This window comes from Salmo trutta, chromosome 25 (assembly GCF_901001165.1).
Source record: "Salmo trutta chromosome 25, fSalTru1.1, whole genome shotgun sequence".
In the NCBI taxonomy this organism is placed as follows: Eukaryota; Metazoa; Chordata; class Actinopteri; order Salmoniformes; family Salmonidae; genus Salmo; species Salmo trutta.
This window is the reverse complement of record NC_042981.1, coordinates 4,137,975-4,154,966: the sequence shown is the minus strand read 5'-3', so window position 1 is coordinate 4,154,966 and position 16,992 is coordinate 4,137,975. Positions and strand designations below refer to the sequence as shown.

At 46.1% G+C, this 16,992-nt stretch overlaps 2 protein-coding genes across 2 annotated transcripts in view; one reads left to right on the top strand and one right to left on the bottom strand.

Annotated features, from left to right (window-relative positions):
- Window positions 1-550: 550 nt before the first annotated feature.
- Window positions 551-4,962, bottom strand: LOC115161759 (serine/arginine repetitive matrix protein 1-like). Its single transcript, XM_029712544.1, has 2 exons — window positions 4,931-4,962; window positions 551-2,951 (listed from the first exon to the last, which is right to left on the bottom strand). Exons 1-2 carry the CDS (start codon window positions 4,960-4,962, stop codon window positions 551-553), a joined length of 2,433 nt encoding a protein of 810 aa, XP_029568404.1.
- A 115-nt stretch (window positions 4,963-5,077) lies between these two features.
- trip11 (thyroid hormone receptor interactor 11) overlaps window positions 5,078-16,992 on the top strand; it is a 62,785-nt gene continuing 50,870 nt past the window's right edge. The window contains exons 1-6 of the mRNA XM_029712685.1: window positions 5,078-5,742; window positions 9,494-9,549; window positions 10,063-10,173; window positions 10,400-10,675; window positions 10,900-10,968; window positions 11,877-12,045. Coding sequence (XP_029568545.1) covers window positions 5,604-5,742; window positions 9,494-9,549; window positions 10,063-10,173; window positions 10,400-10,675; window positions 10,900-10,968; window positions 11,877-12,045 — 820 coding nt within the window. The 5' untranslated portion in view covers window positions 5,078-5,603. The remainder of the gene's footprint in view (window positions 5,743-9,493; window positions 9,550-10,062; window positions 10,174-10,399; window positions 10,676-10,899; window positions 10,969-11,876; window positions 12,046-16,992) is intronic.

The following is a 16,992-nucleotide window of genomic DNA, read 5'->3' as shown; positions in this document are numbered from 1 at the left end:
TTCATTGTAAGCAAATGCAGCTAGCTAAGTTTAGCCTATTCAGCATCCCTCTGTTTGCAAGGCACTACAGAGGGTAGTGCGAACGGCCCAGTACATCACTGGGGCCAAGCTTCCTGCCATCCAGGACCTCTATACCAGGCGGTGTCAGAAGAAGGCCCTAAAAATTGTCAAAGACTCCAGCCACCTTAGTCATAGACTGTTCTCTCTGCTACCTCACGGCAAGCGGTACCGGAATGCCATGTCTAGGTCCAAAAGGCTCCTTAACAGCTTCTACCCCCAAGCCATCAGACCGCTGAACAGTTAATCAAACGGCTACCCAGACTATTTGCATTGTCCGCAGTTGCTACTCGCTGTTTATTATCTATACATGGTTTGATTTGATTAGATTTGAACATTGTCATACAAAAAGGTCATATGAACTTGCAAAAAAGGTCATAGGAACTTATTGATAATATGAAATCTACATTATGGAGAAAAGCGCATTATAATTTCCATGACAGCATTTAATAACAGTGTGGAAAGCATTGTGGTCTCGGAAGAGGGTAGCGTATCAAATAGGCTGCTGGAAGGCATGAAGCGAGACGGTGGAACTTGGCTGAGTTTGTTCTCGGGCTGCGGACGGTGGAACTTGGCTGAGTTTGTTCTCGGGCTGCGGACGGTGGAACTTGGCTGAGTTTGTTCTCGGGCTGCGGACGGTGAAACTTGGCTGAGTTTGTTCTCGGGCTGCGGACGGTGGAACTTGGCTGAGTTTGTTCTCGGGCTGCGGACGGTGGAACTTGGCTGAGTTTGTTCTCGGGCTGCGGACGGTGGAACTTGGCTGAGTTTGTTCTCGGGCTGCGGACGGTGGAACTTGGCTGAGTTTGTTCTCGGGCTGCGGACGGTGGAACTTGGCTGAGTTTGTTCTCGGGCTGCGGACGGTGGAACTTGGCTGAGTTTGTTCTCGGGCTGCGGACGGTGGAACTTGGCTGAGTTTGTTCTCGGGCTGCGGACGGTGGAACTTGGCTGAGTTTGTTCTCGGGCTGCGGACGGTGGAACTTGGCTGAGTTTGTTCTCGGGCTGCGGACGGTGGAACTTGGCTGAGTTTGTTCTCGGGCTGCGGACGGTGGAACTTGGCTGAGTTTGTTCTCGGGCTGCGGACGGTGGAACTTGGCTGAGTTTGTTCTCGGGCTGCGGACGGTGGAACTTGGCTGAGTTTGTTCTCGGGCTGCGGACGGTGGAACTTGGCTGAGTTTGTTCTCGGGCTGCGGACGGTGGAACTTGGCTGAGTTTGTTCTCGGGCTGCGGACGGTGGAACTTGGCTGAGTTTGTTCTCGGGCTGCGGACGGTGGAACTTGGCTGAGTTTGTTCTCGGGCTGCGGACGGTGGAACTTGGCTGAGTTTGTTCTCGGGCTGCGGACGGTGGAACTTGGCTGAGTTTGTTCTCGGGCTGCGGACGGTGGAACTTGGCTGAGTTTGTTCTCGGGCTGCGGACGGTGGAACTTGGCTGAGTTTGTTCTCGGGCTGCGGACGGTGGAACTTGGCTGAGTTTGTTCTCGGGCTGCGGACGGTGGAACTTGGCTGAGTTTGTTCTCGGGCTGCGGACGGTGGAACTTGGCTGAGTTTGTTCTCGGGCTGCGGACGGTGGAACTTGGCTGAGTTTGTTCTCGGGCTGCGGACGGTGGAACTTGGCTGAGTTTGTTCTCGGGCTGCGGACGGTGGAACTTGGCTGAGTTTGTTCTCGGGCTGCGGACGGTGGAACTTGGCTGAGTTTGTTCTCGGGCTGCGGACGGTGGAACTTGGCTGAGTTTGTTCTCGGGCTGCGGACGGTGGAACTTGGCTGAGTTTGTTCTCGGGCTGCGGACGGTGGAACTTGGCTGAGTTTGTTCTCGGGCTGCGGACGGTGGAACTTGGCTGAGTTTGTTCTCGGGCTGCGGACGGTGGAACTTGGCTGAGTTTGTTCTCGGGCTGCGGACGGTGGAACTTGGCTGAGTTTGTTCTCGGGCTGCGGACGGTGGAACTTGGCTGAGTTTGTTCTCGGGCTGCGGACGGTGGAACTTGGCTGAGTTTGTTCTCGGGCTGCGGACGGTGGAACTTGGCTGAGTTTGTTCTCGGGCTGCGGACGGTGGAACTTGGCTGAGTTTGTTCTCGGGCTGCGGACGGTGGAACTTGGCTGAGTTTGTTCTCGGGCTGCGGACGGTGGAACTTGGCTGAGTTTGTTCTCGGGCTGCGGACGGTGGAACTTGGCTGAGTTTGTTCTCGGGCTGCGGACGGTGGAACTTGGCTGAGTTTGTTCTCGGGCTGCGGACGGTGGAACTTGGCTGAGTTTGTTCTCGGGCTGCGGACGGTGGAACTTGGCTGAGTTTGTTCTCGGGCTGCGGACGGTGGAACTTGGCTGAGTTTGTTCTCGGGCTGCGGACGGTGGAACTTGGCTGAGTTTGTTCTCGGGCTGCGGACGGTGGAACTTGGCTGAGTTTGTTCTCGGGCTGCGGACGGTGGAACTTGGCTGAGTTTGTTCTCGGGCTGCGGACGGTGGAACTTGGCTGAGTTTGTTCTCGGGCTGCGGACGGTGGAACTTGGCTGAGTTTGTTCTCGGGCTGCGGACGGTGGAACTTGGCTGAGTTTGTTCTCGGGCTGCGGACGGTGGAACTTGGCTGAGTTTGTTCTCGGGCTGCGGACGGTGGAACTTGGCTGAGTTTGTTCTCGGGCTGCGGACGGTGGAACTTGGCTGAGTTTGTTCTCGGGCTGCGGACGGTGGAACTTGGCTGAGTTTGTTCTCGGGCTGCGGACGGTGGAACTTGGCTGAGTTTGTTCTCGGGCTGCGGACGGTGGAACTTGGCTGAGTTTGTTCTCGGGCTGCGGACGGTGGAACTTGGCTGAGTTTGTTCTCAGGCTGCGGTGAAGCGAGACGGTGGATGGTGGTTGGAAGAGCGTTGCGGTAGCTTTTGATGAAAAAGAAGATCGAGACGAAGCGGCTGCTTTATAAGTGGGATGAACTGTTGAGCGCTATACATCCCGAGGGGTTCGTGCTGATTGTACGGAGATTGTGACAGCCGGTTAAATGGCGTCCCTTGACAAGGCAAGAACTAGATGTATGTTAGGAGAAATGCAGTATTATCATAAGGAGACGTATACTTGGAATACAGAGGAGGAATGGAGGGAAAAAGAGAGGCAGAGGAGGTCTGAGAGAGAGGGAGGAAGAGGGTGAGCTTGAGTCGGTTAAAAATGGTGGAAAAAGGGAGATGGTTTGTTAAAGAAGAATGGTAGAAAGTGTAAGCAGAGTGAGTTGAAGACAGGAGGAGAAATGGAAGTGAATGAGGTCAAAGTATCAGAGGTCGTAGGTGTGGTGAAATTCTCGGAAAACGAGGCTGGCACCGAGGGTCAGGTTAAAGATGAATCTGTGACGTTTTTGGAAAAAGTGGACCCTTGCCTTTTGGCTGATCCATTTGTGGTTTCAGAGAGGGTGAAAACAGAGTTGGGTGCTGTGGAATCGGTGAGGGTAAACAGAAGTGGTCTTGTGATAATTGTTTGTGTGTTTCTGCTGGTCAGAGAGAGAAGGCGCTCCGCTTTAAACGAACAGGGGCAAGAAATGTGAATTGTTTTGCTCTCAAGAAAAGGGCGCCAATGAAAGGAGTGATTACTGGTGTAGCAGTAAATGTAAAAGTTGACCAACTGAAGGGGAAGATTCCCGGTGTTTGTGATGCTCGTCGTTTGGTGCGACGCAGACAGGGTGGCGTGACTCAGACCGGGTGGCGTGAGTGGTGAAACAGAAGAGTCATTGTCTGTTCTTTTGAGTTTTGATGTTGAGTCTTTCCCCGACAAAGTGATGTTAGGATATATAAGTTATCCTGTATGAGCTTTTGTGCCGAATACATTACGTTGTTACAGATGTCAAGCTTATGGGCATGTGGCAGCAGTGTGTATGTGGGAGGATCCTGGGTGTGAGAAATGTGCAGAAGTGCATGAGACAAAGGAATGTGTAGCATCGGGGAAAGTAGTGGTATGTGTTAATTGTAGGGTTGCCCGTGGGACTGGGGATCAGAAATGTACCATGCGAGAGAGAGGCAGGTTGAGATTTCCAGGGTTGGAGTAGTGAATAAGTTGTCATATGCTGAGGCAGTGAAGAAAGTAGAGGAAGATGGGTCAAGGTGGAGGGATCCTGAGAGGAGTGGTGTGACTAATAGATCTGTACCAGTACAGCGGGATAAACCAACAAGTGATATATGTTTCAGTAAGATTGGATTTATAGCATTGGTTATCAACTGTACTGCAGAGATGGAACGTAAGTTGCAGAAAATGGAGGTTGTGGTGGCAGATGCATTTGGTGTGGTATTTGGGTGTGTGAGACTTGACATCAGTAGAGTTACAGGGTGTTGGCTTGAAGTAGGACTAAATATATTTAAATAGTGGAGTAGGGTGGTGTTAGTTAGATGGTATGGTATTTGATTATTTATTTACTTTTCAAGCTAAGTGTAAGGGAGTTGTACTCCAGTCTAGTAGGTGGCGGTAATGCAACATTTATTGGATGCCAACCGCCGTTAAACCTCGAAGAAGAACATTGTGGCCTTGAATGCAGCCCAAGTATAATCAAATATTTGTATAACTAAACCAAGATAGACCACATCCTGTCGTTTCCAATAGGAACAAATGAGTCATAGTTTGCAGAACAAGCAAGGAGGTGGGCAAAGCCAAGAACGAGCTAGCGAGATCCTATTTACCTGTTATAGCATATATCTGCATATTTCCGTTAGGGAACGCCTAGTTCTGTGAAGTTCACGCTTGCACTCCTAAACAATGCGATTTAAAAATAAAATTAAAAAAACACGTAGTCCACACTGTTCAAAACAGATTCTAGTTTTGGCAACAGAAAACTGTATTGAGATTAAATGTTTAATCGATTAGGAAATTAGCAGAATGTCGGCCCCAAAATCCATCTCCTTCCATCTTCTCCCACCGTTTGCCACTGGGCTTCCTACTCACTACCATATTTGGTAATGAGTGAAAACACCAACCGGATGCTTCACATTTATACATCCGGTGAAATATCTGTGTCATTGTTCTATCTTTTATGTTCCTCCAATGTCCCATGATTCCGTGTTGCGGCTGGTCTGTCCACGTCAAGCTCTGTCTGTGACAACACAGCACCAAGCTGAGATGGCAGACCTAGTACGTTGTCTGAACCGGTATATATACATACACGATAAAGACGACTGATATAATAGACCAGATAATCCTCTCGTTTAAAATGTTACGCGGATTATCCATTATCGAGTTTGTTTAGGTTCGTAAATCCACGGGACAAATCTGACTGCAGTAAGTGACACATCCAGCTAGCAAGCCTACGTTAGCATACCAGCTAACTAGCTATCCGGCTAACTACAGTAGCTAGCTTGTCAACCAGTTTCACTCTACCAAATTGACAACTTCACAAAGTTGACAAAAGCTAGTTTTAAGAAGTGCAAGAAATCAGGAAGAAAAAAAAACGTTTCTATGAGTTTTGACAGAGAGCTGAATTGTATGAAGGTAGGGTCGAAGTTGATCGCCACTTTACTAGCTAGTTAGCCTAGCCAGTGTTAGGCCTGTTTGTTATTGTTTAGCTAACTAGCTAACATTAGTTATTCTCCAAAATGTCATCGTGGCTGGGTGGACTGGGCTCCGGCCTGGGCCAGTCTCTCGGCCAGGTCGGGGGAAGCCTCTCCTCATTCACCGGACAAATATCAACCTTCACCAAAGATATGCTTCTGGAAGGAGTTGAAGAAGTTGGAGGTGAGTAAAAACAGATGGCAGAAGTTTAGCTACAGTAGGTTCCTCACAGCCAGCAGGGAACTCAAGTCAACAGGAAAGTAATAGCTAGAAGCTATTTAACTGAGCTGTTTCAGTTCTTAGGTGAGCAAGTTCAGGGCTACTACACAATTGTGAAACGTCTGGGAGAGGAGAGGTTTGAGAACCACTGCGCTACAGGACATGTTGCTTGTTGTTTATTCTATAACCGGACTACAGTAAGCCTGATCAAGATAGCTTTCTATTTGAGCTATGATCAGATTCCAAGATTGCAATATGAGCATAACATATCAGTGTCAATGTAAACGTTAATGGAGAATAGCATTTGCTTTCTAGTATGTATGTATGTATGTATGTATGTATGTATGTATGTATACACTTCCGGTCCAAAGTTTTAGAACACCTACTCATTCAAGGGTTTTTCTTTATTTTTACTGTTTTCTACATTGTAGAATAATAGTTAAGCCATCACCACTATGAAATATCACACATGGAATCATGTAGTAACCAAAAAAGTGTTATATATATTTGAGATTTTTCAAATAGCCACCCTTTACCTTGATGACAGCTTTGCACACTCTTGGCATTCTCTCAACCAGCTTCATCTGGAATGCTTTTCCAACAGTCTTGAATGAGTTCCACATATGCTGAGCACTTGTTGGCTGCTTTTCCTTCACTCTGCGGTCCAACTCATCCCAAACCATCTTATTTGGGTTGAGGTCTGGTGATTGTGGTGGCCAGGTCATCTGATGCAGCACTCCATCACTCTCCTCCTTGGTAAAATAGCCCTTGCACAGCATGGAGGTGTGTTGGGTCATTGTCCTGTTGAAAAACAAATGATAATCTCGCTAAACCCAAACCAGATGGGATGGCGTATGACTGCAGAATGCTGTGGTAGCCATGCTGGTTACGTGTGTCTTGAATTCTAAATAAATCACAGACAGTATTACCAGCAAAGCACCCACCCACACCATTTTTTATTTATTTTATTTAACCTTTATTGAACTAGGCAAGTCAGTTAAGAACACATTTTTATTTACAGTGATGGCCTAACCATAACAACACCTCATCCATGCTTCACGGTGGGAACCACACATGCAGAGATCATCCGTTCACCCACACGGCGTCTCCCAAAGACACGACAGTTGGAACCAAAACTCTTACATTTGGACTCCAGACCAAAGGACAAATTTCCACCGGTCTAATGTCCATTGCTCGTGTTTCTTGGCCCAAGCAAGTCTTTTCTTCTTATTGGTGTCCTTTAGTAGTGATTTCTTTGCAGCAATTTGACCATGAAGGCCTGATTCACACAGTCTCCTCTGAACAGTTGATGTTGAGATGTCTGTTACTTGAACTCTGTGAAGCATTCATTTGGGCTGCAATTTCTGAGGCTGGTAACTCTAATGAACTTATCCTCTGCAGCAGAGGTAACTCTGGGTCTTCCTTTCCTGTGGTGGTCCTCATGAGAGACAGTTTCATCATAGCGCTTGATGGTTTTTGCAACTGCACTTGAAGAAACTTTCAAAGTTCTTAAAATGTTCTGACCTTCATGTCCTTCATGTCTTAAAGTAATGATGGACTGTCGTTTCTCTTTGCTTATTTGAGCTGTTGTTGCCGTAATATGGACTTTGGTCTTTTACCAAATAGGGCTATCTTCTGTATTCCCCGCTACCTTGTCATAACACAACTGATTGGCTCAAATGCATTAAGGAGGAAAGAAATTCCACAAATTAACTTTTAACAAGGCACACCTGTTAATTGAAATGCATTCCAGGTGACTACCTCATGAAACTGGTTGAGAGAATGCCAAGATTGTGCAAAGCTGTCATCAAGGCAAAGGGTGGCTATTTGAAGAATCTCAAATATAAAATATATTTTGATTTGTTTACACTTTTTTGGTTAGTACATGATTCCGTATGTGTTATTTCATAGTTTTTATGTCTTTGCTATTATTCTACAATGTAGAAAACGGTAAAAATAAAGAAAAACCCTCGAATGACTAGGTGTGTCTCTAATTTTGACTGGTACTGTAAATGTAATTTTGTTTTGTAATACATTTCTGTCTCTATACTTTAGTGTGTGGAGGCTTTCACTAATCCTCTTACTTTGACCAGAAAGACTACTGTTGTCATAAGTAAACAATGTTTGACTGATAGACTTGTGACAGAGAGACGGACAGGAACCACAGAGAACTTTGATCACTACGTTCCAACCGACACATACTGTAACACAAAGCAAGATTACGCATGACTCATATCAGTAACTCGTGGAGGGCTGCTTCAGTTCTGAAATTAACACACAGCCTACAGTACATTTTTGTTGTTGTTGTTGTATTAAATAAACATATTACATAACTATTGAGAACAAGGCTAATTGGACTGAAAATATGTTTTTAATTATAGGATTTAGTTAGAAAATGTATTTTGTTTGTGGGATCATGTAGAGAGTGCTGGTGAAGGTATGCTTGTTTGCCTTTTAGAATGTTGTTTTGTCACGTAAAAGACTTTAAGCAGATCTCTTCATATGTGTCACATGTAGTTGCCAACCCCAGTAGTGCCTCATAGCTGCCGGATAGATAAAATACCTCATCACCTTCCAGACAATATCAGATAACCTCGGAATGGCAGTAGCCTATTTTAAAAGCACAAAAATCAATATTCTATCAGGGTTTCCCAACCGTAACGTCATTAAATGTAGATAGTTGCTCAGCGATAAATCCATATTTGGTGAGTAATGAATGTATTTTGACATTTTTATAACGCTTGCAGAGCTGTCTAATGGGATTTTAATCTCAGTTCAGGAATGTAATCTAGGTTAAGGACTGTTGCTGCCACTATGGACTGTAATCTAGGTTCAGGACTGTTGCTGCCACTATGGACTGTAAACTAGGTTCAGGACTGTTGCTGCCACTATGGACTGTAAACTAGGTTCAGGACTGTTGCTGCCACTATGGACTGTAAACTAGGTTCAGGACTGTTGCTGCCACTATGGACTGTAAACTAGGTTCAGGACTGTTGCTGCCACTATGGACTGTAATCTAGGTTCAGGACTGTTGCAACAGGATGAGGTTAGTTAGTTCTGGCTTGTAAGGCCTGTAGGTAGCCAGGAAGGTTAGGATGTACATTTTTTTTTTTTTTACATTTTAGTAATTTAGCAGACGCTCTTATCCAGAGCGACTTACAGTAGTGAATGCATACATTTCATACATTTTTTTTTTCTCCCCGTACTGGTTCCCCGTGGAAATCGAACCCACAACCCTGGCGTTGCAAACACCATGCTCTACCAACTGAGCCACACGGGACCTGTATTAGGATGAGGTTAGGAGTTGTGGCTTGTAAGGCCTGTAGGTAGCCAGGAAGGATGTATTAGGATGGATTTGATTTGTGTAGGTACAATTACCGGCTAACAGCAACTGTATATTAGGCCAAGACACACCCAGTACAAATGAAGTGTTGAACTAAAACTTGATTGGTTTTAGCAAATGTTATTTTTTACATGTGGCACATGGGTATGTGGAGGATGCATGTGGAGGATGCATGTGGAGGATGCATGTGGAGGATGCATGTGGAGGATGCATGTGGAGGATGCATGTGGAGGATGCATGTGGAGGATGCATGTGAAGGATGCATGTGGAGGATGCATGTGGAGGATGCATGTGGAGGATGCATGTGGAGGATGCATGACTGTGATTGGTAGTCCACTTGTTATTACAAAGTATTTCCTACTTTTCTTCCAGATGCTTCCACTGAGCTGCTGGTGTCCAGTTCTAAGCTGGAGCAAGTGGAGGCTGAGGTACGAGGATTCTTACCATAATAGGGGCCGGGTTTCCAAGACACAACATTTAAATCCTAATCCTGCACTTAAAAGCAATTTCAATTAAGATTCTCCATTGAGTTATGTTTTGAAATCCAGGACTAGATTTAATAGTGTCTGTGACAGCATTCCTAAAAGTATAGATTTGTAACAGATTCCCTGTGTATTTATTGTTCATCGGAGTCTGATAGTTGTTTATGTCCTTCTTCCTGTTTCTCTGTGTTGCAGTATGAGGGTTTTTAAGGGTAAAAAATATATTTTTTTTTTTACAAAATATTTTTTACAACTGCTAACTTCAAAGAATTGGTCTGATGGTAATTTGTGATGTCATCAGCCTCCCCCTCGCTTGGGGAACAAAAGAGGACCCCCCCCCCCACTTGTACCATGTTATACCTGGACCACCTATTTATTAGTTCATTAAATCAATATTTAAATGAGGTGAAAAGGAGACTGGAGAAGGACTTTAATTATTTTCTTTTCATCTTGTTTCAGTATGAGCGTTTAAAGAGGATCCATGCAGAGCAGGAGGAGAAGCTGGAGGCCTCAGAGATCCAGAATAAACGGCAGTCTGCTGAATACAGGACCCTGATGCAACAGAAAGATGTACGGTCTGATACATAGAATTATATTATACACTCAATGAAACTGAAAATGTCACCATCTTGGAATATGGATACATAAACTACAGTTTTCTGAGAGAGCATTTCACAGTGTGCTGGTATCCATCTGTCTGTCAGGACATAACTTTTTTTTTGTACCTTTTTAAACCTGCAAGTTACTGGATGTGTCTTCTCTACTTTTAAACTGTGTCGTCATGTCACCTGTCCAGGTGGAGATCAGTCACCTGAAAGCCCGTCAGAGTGGACTACAGGAAGAGGTCCAGAAGCTACAACACTCTGCTCAATCAGTTTCCTCCGACCCTGCTGTACTTCCTGTCACCGCCGCCTCCACCACCACCACCGCCGCCGCCCTCCACCAGGGTTTCCATGGCAGCGACGAGATGGACTTCGGCGACGTCATTTGGTCCCAGCAGGAGATTAACCGCCTGTCTACGGAGGTGATGAGGCTGGAGGCTGAGGTCTCCCATTGGAGACGAGTGTCTCAGGTCGGTTTCTCTGCAACGTCGTTCGTTACGTCGACTATTAACACATTTTGATCTATTACCGTTTACTATAAGGATTCTAAAGGTTCATGTTAAATTCCAATTTAAAAAATCCTCGGTATGAAATTCAGAGGTTTCTTCTCTAGTAATACATACACGTAAAAACCCACATTTTAAATTGAGGGATGGAATCATATCTTAATTCTGATGTTTCTATTTTTCCGCAGGCATCCGTAGCCCCAGGGGCAGGAAACGGTGACCAGGGAGAGGTCCTGAAGCTTCAGAGGATCATCAAGGTGGGAGTTTGCATGTGCTTTCTCCTTGGTAGTCTAGGCCGGGTTACTGTAAAGCAGGGCTCTCCAACCCTGTTCCTGGGGAAAGACCCTCCTGCAGGTTTTAACTCCAACCCTGTTCCTGGAGAGATACCGTCCTGTAGGTTTTAACTCCAACCCTGTTCATGGAGAGATACCCTCCTGTAGGTTTTCACTCCAACCCTGTTCCTGGAGAGATACCCTCCTGTAGGTTTTAACTCCAACCCTGTTCCTGGAGAGATACCCTCCTGTAGGTTTTCACTCCAACCCTGTTCCTGGAGAGATACCCTCCTGTAGGTTTTAACTCCAACCCTGTTCCTGGAGAGATACCCTCCTGTAGGTTTTCACTCCAACCCTGTTCCTGGAGAGATACCCTCCTGTAGGTTTTCACTCCAACCCTGTTCCTGGAGAGATACCCTCCTGTAGGTCTTAACTCCAACCCTGTTCCTGGAGAGATACCCTCCTGTAGGTTTTAACTCCAACCCCAGTTGTAACTAACCTGGTTCAGTTTATCAACCAGCTAATTATTAGAATCAGGTGCAGCTAGATTAGGGTTTGAGTGAAAACCTACAGGAGGGTATCTCTCCAGGAACAGGGTTGGAGTTAAAACCTACAGGATGGTATCTCTCCAGGAACAGGGTTGGAGTGAAAACCTACAGGAGGGTATCTCTCCATGAACAGGGTTGGAGTTAAAACCTACAGGAGGGTATCTCTCCAGGAACAGGGTTGGAGAGCCTTGCTGTAGACCCCTTTTGCCAACTGTTTATGTAAAAAGGGCTTTATGAATCCAATTAAAATGATTGTTGAAAACCCTGCTTGGACTAAGAGAGACTGACCGTCTATATTTCCTCTTTGTGTGGAACATTCTATATGATTCTATTCTACTGGGACAGGAGCTGCGTGAGGAGATGGGTCGTGAGGTAGACGAACACCAGCACGAGTTAGCAGCGCTGCAGGACGCTCAGAGACAGAAGATGGCCGACGTCATACGGCGCCACCGGGACGAGCTGGCAGAGTACGAGGAGAGGATAGAGGAGCTGGAGGAACAGAAACAGACTGGAGGTGAGGAGGAACAGGAGGAACAGGAACAAACTGGGAGGAGGAGGAGAGGATAGAGGAGCTGGAGGAACAGAAACAGACTGGGGAGGGGGAGCTGGAGGAACAGAAACAGACTGGGGAGGGGGAGCTGGAGGAACAGAAACAGACTGGGGAGGGGGAGCTGGAGGAACAGAAACAGACTGGGGAGGGGGAGCTGGAGGAACAGAAACAGACTGGGGAGGGGGAGCTGGAGGAACAGAAACAGACTGGGGAGGGGGAGCTGGAGGAACAGAAACAGACTGGGGAGGGGGAGCTGGAGGAACAGAAACAGACTGGGGAGGGGGAGGAACAGAAACAGACTGGGGAGGGGGAGCTGGAGGAACAGAAACAGACTGGGGAGGGGGAGCTGGAGGAACAGAAACAGACTGGGGAGCTGGAGGAACAGAAACAGACTGGGGAGGGGGAGGAACAGAAACAGACTGGAGGTGAGGAGGAACAGGAGGAACAGAAACAGACTAGGGGGAGAACAGGAACAAACTGGGAGGAGGAGGAGAGGATAGAGGAGCTGGAGGAACAGAAACATATTGGAGGTGAGGAGGAACAGGAACAGACTGGGGGGAGGAGCTGGAGGAACAGAAACAGACTGGAGGGGGGAGCTGGAGAAACAGAAACAGACTGGGGAGGGGGAGCTGGAGGAACAGAAACAGACTGGGGAGGGGGAGCTGGAGGAACAGAAACAGACTGGGGAGGGGGAGCTGGAGGAACAGAAACAGACTGGGGAGGGGGAGCTGGAGGAACAGAAACAGACTGGGGAGGGGGAGCTGGAGGAACAGAAACAGACTGGGGAGGGGGAGCTGGAGGAACAGAAACAGACTGGGGAGGGGGAGCTGGAGGAACAGAAACAGACTGGGGGGAGGAGGAGGAACAGACTAGGAGGGAGGAGGAAGCATGGGCTTTAGCTTACTCTGTGTTTGCATTTCAAAAACATGCAATGTGTATTTCTGTTCGTTTAAGGCCCAATGCAGCTGTTTTTATATCAGTATCAAATCATTTCCGGGTAACAATGAAGTATCTTAATGCAGTGGGGAGAGAAACTGAAAACTAGTTGTTATTGGCAGAGAGGTTTAGAACTCATTTTTTTCTTATTGGTCTATTAACCAATTGACCGCATGGCAGTGTTGTGTTCAAGACCATCTCAAGTCAGTCCGAGTTAAGACCACAACAACGCGAGTCCGATACTTCCACCGTGATTGGAATTTTGTCAGATCGTCACCGTAATAATTGCTCAAAATGTCCGTTATTTTTGTGTTAAAAGATATTCTCCTGTACTTTTTGTATACTTTTTAGCCAGTTGTTCTGAAAGTAGCACCCACGAGCCCATAAAAAGTGGTCCCCGAAAATTGCGTTCTACGTCACATTTGTCCATATATGTGCACCACTTCGTTTCTCGCTCTCTGCCGTGTGTGTATCTTTCTAGCTGTGACTCAAATTACGAGGGGCTGGTACTCATTGGCTGAATCTTGAATTGCTAGGCTGCTGGCCCACACGGGGGGGGGGGGGGGGGGGGGGGGTAAATGTAGGGAAAATGGTGCTGCACAGGTTCCAGAAAAGTTGCTTTCAAACTAGGGATTTCGTAGCTAATTGAGGTAAAACAGTAATTCTGCTCATATTATGCATGTATGAACTACACATTGACACATCCAGCCCAAAGCGGGAGGATTAAAAAGTACTTACTAGTCGCCAGCGTACGTTAGCCAGCGCCGTAGCCAGTATTAATGAATGCAGTTAAAAGTCTTTTAATATTTCAGAAGAACATATGGATTCTTCAGCCGTTCAGAATGGTAAAACAAAATGGACGCTGAGGGCAAATAGTCACTCTACAAACTATCACTAAATAATAGATTAGACAAATAGATATGTTAGAATTCACGGTCTCTCCATAGCGAGCCAGCTACTCAAAAACACTTACATTTTAGTCATTTAGCAGATGGTCTTATCCAGAGCAGCTTAGTTAGGCCATTCATCTCCACAAAGTTACAACAGATACAACAGATGTAAAAGATAGTAATGTTATGAGTAAAGTAGGAAGCCCGGGTTTCAATAGGTGATATGATATACAGGGCATTCCAAAAAGTATTCAGACCCCTTGACTTTTTCTACGTTTTGTTACTTTACAGCCTTATTCTAAAATGGATAAAATTGCTTTTTCCCCTCATCAATCTACAAACAATACCCCATAATGACATCACAATACCCCATAATGACATCACAATAACCCATAATGACATCACAATACCCCATAATGACATCACAATAACCCATAATGACATCACAATAACCCATAATGACATCACAATAACCCATAATGACATCACAATACCCCATAATGACATCACAATAACCCATAATGACATCACAATTCCCCATAATGACGTAACAATAATCTACAAGGACAATGCAAAAACTGGATTTTAGCCATTTTCACATTTACAGTGAGGGAAAAAAGTATTTGATCCCCTGCTGATTTTGTACGTTTGCCCACTTACAAAGACATGATCAGTCTATAATTTTAATAGTAGGTTTATTTGAACAGTGAGAGAATGAATAAAATAAAAAAAATCTAGAAAAACGCATGTCAAAAATGTTAGAAAATGATTTACATTTTAATGAGGGAAATAAGTATTTGACTCCTCTGCAAAACATGACTTAGTACTTGGTGGCAAAACCCTTGTTGGCAATCACAGAGGTCAGATGTTTCTTGTAGTTGGCCACCAGGTTTGCACACATCTCAGGAGGGATTTTGTCCCACTCCTCTTTGCAGATCTTCTCCAAGTCATTAAGGTTTCGAGCTGACGTTTGGCAACTCGAACCTTCAGCTCCCTCCACAGATTTTCTACGGGATTAAGGTCTGGAGACAGGCTAGGCCACTCCAGGGCCTTAATGTGCTTCTTCTTGAGCCACTCCTTTGTTGCCTTGGCCGTGTGTTTTGGGTCATTGTCATGCTGGAATACCCATCCACGACCCATTTTCAATGCCCTGGCTGAGGGAAGGAGGTTCTCACCCAAGATTTGATGGTACATGGCCCCGTCCATCGTCCCTTTGATGCGGTGAAGTTGTCCTGTCCCCATAGCAGAAAAACACCCCCAAAGCATAATGTTTCCACCTCCATGTTTGACGGTGGGGATGGTGTTCTTGGGGTCATAGGCAGCATTCCTTCTCCTCCAAACACAGCGAGTTGAGTTGATGTCAAAGAGCTCCATTTTGGTCTCATCTGACCACAACACTTTCACCAGTTGTCCTCTGAATCATTCAGATGTTCATTGGCAGACTTCAGGCGGGCCTGAAAATGTATTCTTGAGCAGGGGGACCTTGCGGGCACTGCAGGATTTCAGTCCTTCATGGCGTAGTGTGTTACCAATTGTTTTCTTGGTGACTATGGTCCCAGCTGCCATGAGATCATTGACAAGATCCTCCCGTGTAGTTCTGGGCTGATTCCTCACCGTTCTCATGATCATTGCAACTCCACGACGTGAGATCTTGCATGGAGCCCCAGGCCGAGGGATATTGACAGTTCTTTTGTGTTTCTTCCATTTGCGAATAATCGCACCAAATGTTGTCACCTTCTCACCAAGCTGCTTGGCGATGGTCTTGTAGCCCATTCCAGCCTTGTGTAGGTCTTCAATCTTGTCCCTGACATCCTTGGAGAGCTCTTTGGTCTTGGCCATGGTGGAGAGTTTGGAATCTGATTGATTGATTGCTTCTGTGGACAGATGTCTTTTTTACAGGTAACAAGCTGCGGTTAGGAGCACACCCTTTAAGAGTGTGCTCCTAATCTCAGATCGTTACCTGTATAAAAGACACCTGGGAGCCAGAAATCTTTCTGATTGAGAGGAGGTCAAATACTTATTTCCCTCATTAAAATGCAAATCAATTTATAACATTTTTGACATGCGTTTTTCTGGATATTTTTGTCTCTCACTGTTCAAATAAACCTACCATTGAAATTATAGACTGATCCTTTCTTTGTCAGTGGGCAAACGTACAAAATCAGCAGGGGATCAAATACTTTTTCCCCCCACTGTATATAAAAAAAAAAAACTGGAAATGTCACATTTACATAATTATTCTGACCCTTTACTCAGTACTTTGTTGAAGCGCCTTTGGCAGCGATTACAGCTTCAAGTCTTCTTGGGTATGATGCTACAAGCTTGGCACGCCTGTATTTGGGGAGTTTCTCCCATTCTTCTCTGCAGATCCTCTCAAGCTCTGTTAGGTTGGATGGGGAGCGTTGCTGCACAGCTATTTTCAGGTCTCTCCAGAGATGTTCAATCTGGTTCAAGTCCGGGCTCTGGCTGGGCCACTCAAGGACATTCAGAGACTTGTTCCAAAGCCACTCCTGAGTTTTCATGTCTGTATGCTTAGGGTCGTTGTCCTGTTGGAAGGTGAACCTTCACCCCAGTCTGAGGTCCTGAGCGCTCTGGAGCAGGTTTTCTTTAAGGATATCGTTGTACTTTGCTCTGTTAATCTTTCCTTCGATCCTTTCTAGTGTCCCAGTCCCTGCCGCTGAAAAACATCCCCACAGCATGATGCTGCCACCATCAGATGTGACGCTTGGCATTCAGGCCAAAGAGTTCAATTTTTGTTTCATCAGGCCAGAGAATCTTGTTTCTCATGGTCAGAGTCCTTTAGGTGCCTTTTGGTCAACTCCAAACAGGCTGTCATGTGGCTTTTACTGAGAAGTGGCTTCCATCTGGCAACTCTACCATAAAGGCCTGATTGGTGGAGTGCATCAGAGATGGTTGTCCTTCTGGAAGATTCTCCCATCTCCACAGAGGAACTCTGGAGCTCTGTCAGAGTGACCATTGGGTTCTTGGTCACCTCCCTGACCAAGGCCCTTCTCCCCCGATTGCTCAGTTTGGCCGGGCGGCCAGCTCTAGGAAGAGTCTGTGGTTCCAAACTTCTTCCATTTAA